Genomic DNA, 5,002 nt, shown 5'->3' with positions numbered 1-5,002 from the left:
CCATTGTTTGCAAAATAGGCTGAAGTTACTTCTACCCTTTTTAACTCATGCCTCGCTCATCTATCTCACTCTGTAGAACTCAGAGAAAGAAATTTAAATAAAATTGACTAGGTCATAAAAGAGTGTCAAAACAATGAGTAAAATGTTGTAGCTCACCAGCTATTCTAGTCTACAATACACTGCTTAAAGGAAAAGTCAGTTTCCCTGGGCAGACTTATTCACAACTCAACTGTGTCCTGGTGGTTACAGCTGGAGCTCTGCTCTGGGTGACAGCCATTTGTGCATTGAGATTGTTCCTTGGGAGAGAAAAGGATGAAGTTCAGCCTGGCTTTCCTGCTGGCCATGGCTCTGACCAGGTCTCCATTTGTGGGACATGGCTCTGGCTATGCCAGCTATCTCAGCTGGGTCTGGAATCAGGACCCAAAACTGAATGTTCCTGAGGAGCAGCATCTGGTGGAGACCAAGACCCTGACCTCCACCCAGCCCTGCTGGTTTGGCCTGACCTCCTGCCCTGTCAGGGTTGAGGACAGGAAGAAAAACCAGGTACTTCCCCATGAACAGCATCCAGTGGAGAACAAGATCCTGACCTCCACTTGGCTGTTTTGGTTTGGCCTGACCTCCTGTCCTGTCAGGGTTGAGGACAGGAACACAAATAAGGCCCTTCCTGAGAAGCAGCATACAGAGGAGACCAAGAGCCAGACCTCCACCTGGCCCTGTTTATTTGGCCTGACTTGCACCAAAGGAACTGAGGGCAGGAAGACAAATCAGGTCATTGCTGAGAAGCAGCGTCAGGTGGACACAAAGAAAAGGCTCTCCACATGGTCCTGCTGGTTTGGCCTAACCTCCTGCCCCGTAGCAACTGAGAGCAGGAAGACAAACCAGGCCCGTCCTGAGGAGCAGCAGCCAGTGGAGACCAAGAGCCAGACCTCCACCCAGCCCTGCTGGTTTGGCCTGACTTCCTGCCCCATCAAGATAGAAGACAGGCAGAACAACCAGGTCCTTACCAAGGAACAGCATCCAGTGCAGGCCAAGATCCTGACCTCCCTCTGGCTCTGCTGGCTTGGCCTGGACTTCTGCCCCACAATAACAGAGGATGGCAATAAGAACCAGGTCCTTCCCAGCGAGCAGGATGCAGTGAAGACCAAGATCCTGACCTCGTACTGGCCCTGCTGGCTTGGTCCTTCCCAGTGCCCTAAATGGGTCTGGTTCAGAGGCAGCAAGGCTGTCGTTCCACAAGGCCCAAAGCAGCAGTCCCTGGACACCAAGCAGAAGGCCTACAGCTTGCCTGGCATCCTGGGACGCCTTTGGGACTATTTTGTGCTAGGAGGGAGAACCTGGCTCATTACAGATGCCTTGATAACTATCTGCATTGTCCAGCTCCTGAAGAATGCCTTTGTCCTTTGGAGAAGATTAAGAACTGGGGGACAGGTAAGCAGCCGAGTTGCGTTGTGTAAGGAGAGTACAGTGGCTGTGAATCAAGGAACCATAAAGGCCATAAATACGAAGACAGCCAAGGAAAGCAGACCCCCAGATATCCGTTAGCTCTCTCCACAGGGCTGCCACACAGTAAGAGACCCCCACACAACACAGGGCCTGTCAGAGGTGGTCTGAGCCCCACAGGCTGCCATGAGCAGTCCTGAGAGGCTGGAAATGCTCCATGCCAGTCAAAGCCCTGCAGGGTGATGCTCTGCCAAATGAGCCTGCATCCCTTTCACTGTGCCCATGTTCTCTCACTTCCAGGGACCGGGAGAAACAGCCTCAGCTTCCTCAGAAACCGAGTGGGATGAAATGGACAACATGGATGCTGCAGACATGCTCCATCAGATTGAGGCCAACATAGAATTAATGGTGCAATATTTAACGATCCTCATGCCAGCAGAGCATCAATATGATGGATGTCGCCGGGGATTGTTAGAGACCCTCTGCAGACTCCTCCTGAAGCTCAACTCATGACCTGAAGAATGTTTAGAAAGCTTCCAAGTGCTGCATAATTCAAACTGATCCAGTTTCCTACTTCCACCCTACTCTGCGTATGAAATAAATGTGTGTGTTTGAATTTCTCGATGCGGAGAAAAAAAATTCACCCATTGACATTCATTGTTGCTTGTGGAACATATATGGAGACCAACAGTGGATGTTAGCATGGTGAAAGTCGGACTGCGCAGGCAACATTTTCCTAGCAATGACACTGTTGTACTGTTTCCCAGCAGCAGTGAAATAGTGGGTCACATCTGCTTGTGTAGATTTTTATGAGCATGACATGAAGGCTTTTGTTCTTTTCTAATGAAAATGCAAATATAATAGAGGTGACGGTATTGAAAAGTAGCGTTTTGTAGCTAGAATTTTTTGTACCAAATAGTATACCAAATATACCAAATATATCTGCTTTAATTGCCACAGAAATAAATAGGAGGCATTACAAAGTGACCTACATAAAAGAAACTAGATGAATATGACTCAAATAGACAGAGGGATCAAAATTTGTCTGTGATAAATCCAAACCAACAAGCCTTAAATTTCAAATTACACTGCACATTACATATAGAAAATGACAGTTAAGAGTAGGTAAGATAAATAATCAAGTATGAATGTGAGAAACAATGCGTGACTGATTTAGAGCATGTAGGAGTTTATACCTTTGCCTAGTGTTGTGGCCATGGGCTACAACCAGCCCTTGACGATGACTTTTGCTGGCATAATGTATAACTTCAGAAGATGGTACACATGTAATAGAGCATAACAGAGAAACTAAATTCACTTTTTCTCTACCTTTCTCTGCTTCACTGTATCTGAAACTCACAGTAATAACTGTGCATTTGTGCCTATTTTAAATCCACAGGAAAACCAAAAGTTTTCAGGATTTTCACTAATATTTACTTTTTATTGTAATTTATTAAATTATAATATAATTTAAATATAATGTAAATTATTATGTAATATTTACTTTTATGTTTTTATTGAAACGTGGGTTAAAAATAAATAAATAAATAAATAAATAAATAATCCTCATTTAGCTTCCCAGTTATCTTCAAAAAGAAAAGAGCCAATTCAAAATTACAAATGGACCATTTTGTTCATTAATGGAGCACTCTATAATGAAATTAGTAAACTGTGGCTATTCTGTATGATCTATGATTGTGCCTTTTTTTTTTTTTTTTTTTAACATCAAAATAGAAGCACAACTCAGTATTCTTTTTTCTGGAATTCAAGTTTTCAAATTAATTGTCCTTTCAAGATCAGTGATTTTATAAACATATTTATTCATTCCTTTCTTTCCCATATTCATGTTTTCTCTATTGCTTGTTTTCTTTCTTGCTTTTTTTCTGTATACCTTTGTTAGGATAAGAGGAGTACTTCAGGAAAATAAATTCAGCATAGTCCTGGAATTCTGTTCTATGAATGACTGACCTAAAAAAGATTGCTGGTTTTAGGTGAGTACTTGCAGATTCTTCACCACCACAGCAGCCTGAAATCAGTACTTTTAACCTTATAATATGTCTACAAGGTAGACCCATTTCATTCAAAGTGTAAAAGGCTGAAAGAGCAAGTAAGCTGCCCAGCATCATGGTTGAAGCTCATGGCAAAATTCTTGTCTTTACTAAAATTCTGAGTCATATCCTTGTACTTTAATCATAATGCCATTTTTTACCTCCTTCACCAAATTTCTATTCACACACTTCAGAAGCATAAACTAACAATACTTTTGGACATCAAATTGGAAAATCTATGATGGTTTTGAAAGAATCTGTCCCCCCTACCCTTCACCTCCACACATCTGATATATATTCATTTATGAAACCTGAAATACTTTATGAGGAAAAGACTGTTTTATTTTTTTTTTTCCATTTCAAAAGCCATTTTAAAGGAAATTTTAAACTTCTTGAATCACCAAAAATCAGAATTTTGCAAGTGGTAGACATATGCTCATACAAGGAAAATAACTTTATATATTAATATTAGAAATAGAAATAATACTTTTATAATACAATATGATGACAGGCAAAAAAGAAAAAAAATCTTTTCAAAACATTCAGCAAAAACAAGGCTGAGAGATAAATTTGTCACTTTATAACTCTCTAAAGTGTTTGAGTCATGTGGATGGGAACAGGCTCTTTTCAGTGATGTGCAGGGATAGAGTGAGTGGTAACAAAGTATGTTCCATACTATCATGAGGAAGAAATCCTTTATTGTGAGAATTACAGAGAAGTGAAATAGGTGGTAAGAGAAGTTGCAGTAGACATTTGAATTCAGTAATCCACAGAGGTTCCTTCCAACCCTTAAGATTCTGTGATTTTAATAACTTAACTAAGTATTGTCAACAAATAAGCCATTAAAGCTGTATACTTAGAATGTAGTGTAAGCTGTAAAAAAAAAAAGTTCATATTTTATATAATCTCTGCTGAAGTGTATTTGATTTATGTATCTTTTTTATTATTTATTTCCTTTCACACTATTCTGTCATATTTTCTCAAGTCTATTGATGTAAGACATTCACTGACCTATGTAATTCTTACTACATCACTGAATACCTGGAGACAATAGAATTAGGATCTAAGATGTCTCTTCAGAGATGCAAACACGTTCCAAAGAACTACTAGTTGTGATGGTATTGCTCACATACAGTTTTAAATTGCTGAAGTTCTCTGCTCAAGGGAATTAAAAAGTATAGACAGTGATTGCAGAGCTGCCAGCATGAGTTCCTACAAAGCTTCCAGGTCAATATTGATTAAAAAAAACTACAGAGAAACAAAATGTGATATTAAAGACACTTAGCAATGACGAGAGGTCATTGCAGAGAAATATTTTCCAAATCTATTTCCTAGTTCTCAGGTCCATACATTTCTTATACTGCTAAGTAAAGAAATACATATATATTGTTTTATATATGCCACACTAGACAACATACCAGCTCTTGTATTTGTAGCCCTTATCTTGACAAAATCATCATAAGAGTTAAGTCAAAGTGTAACAAAAGAAGAAGGGTGTCATGGTTTTGTAATTT

The 5,002-nt window shown here is 39.9% G+C and overlaps 1 protein-coding gene across 1 annotated transcript; it reads left to right on the top strand.

Annotated features, from left to right (window-relative positions):
* The first annotated feature begins 312 nt into the window (after positions 1 to 312).
* LOC146762778 (uncharacterized) lies at positions 313 to 1,953 on the top strand. The gene is made up of 3 exons (XM_085538147.1): positions 313 to 698; positions 1,152 to 1,428; positions 1,741 to 1,953. Exons 1-3 carry the CDS (start codon positions 313 to 315, stop codon positions 1,951 to 1,953), a joined length of 876 nt encoding a protein of 291 aa, XP_085394273.1.
* Positions 1,954 to 5,002: the final 3,049 nt, after the last annotated feature.

Source organism: Coturnix japonica, chromosome 1 (assembly GCF_054131305.1).
Source record: "Coturnix japonica strain WE chromosome 1, WE-NBRP24, whole genome shotgun sequence".
Taxonomy (NCBI): domain Eukaryota; kingdom Metazoa; phylum Chordata; class Aves; order Galliformes; family Phasianidae; genus Coturnix; species Coturnix japonica.
This window is presented reverse-complemented; position numbering and strand designations above follow the sequence as displayed.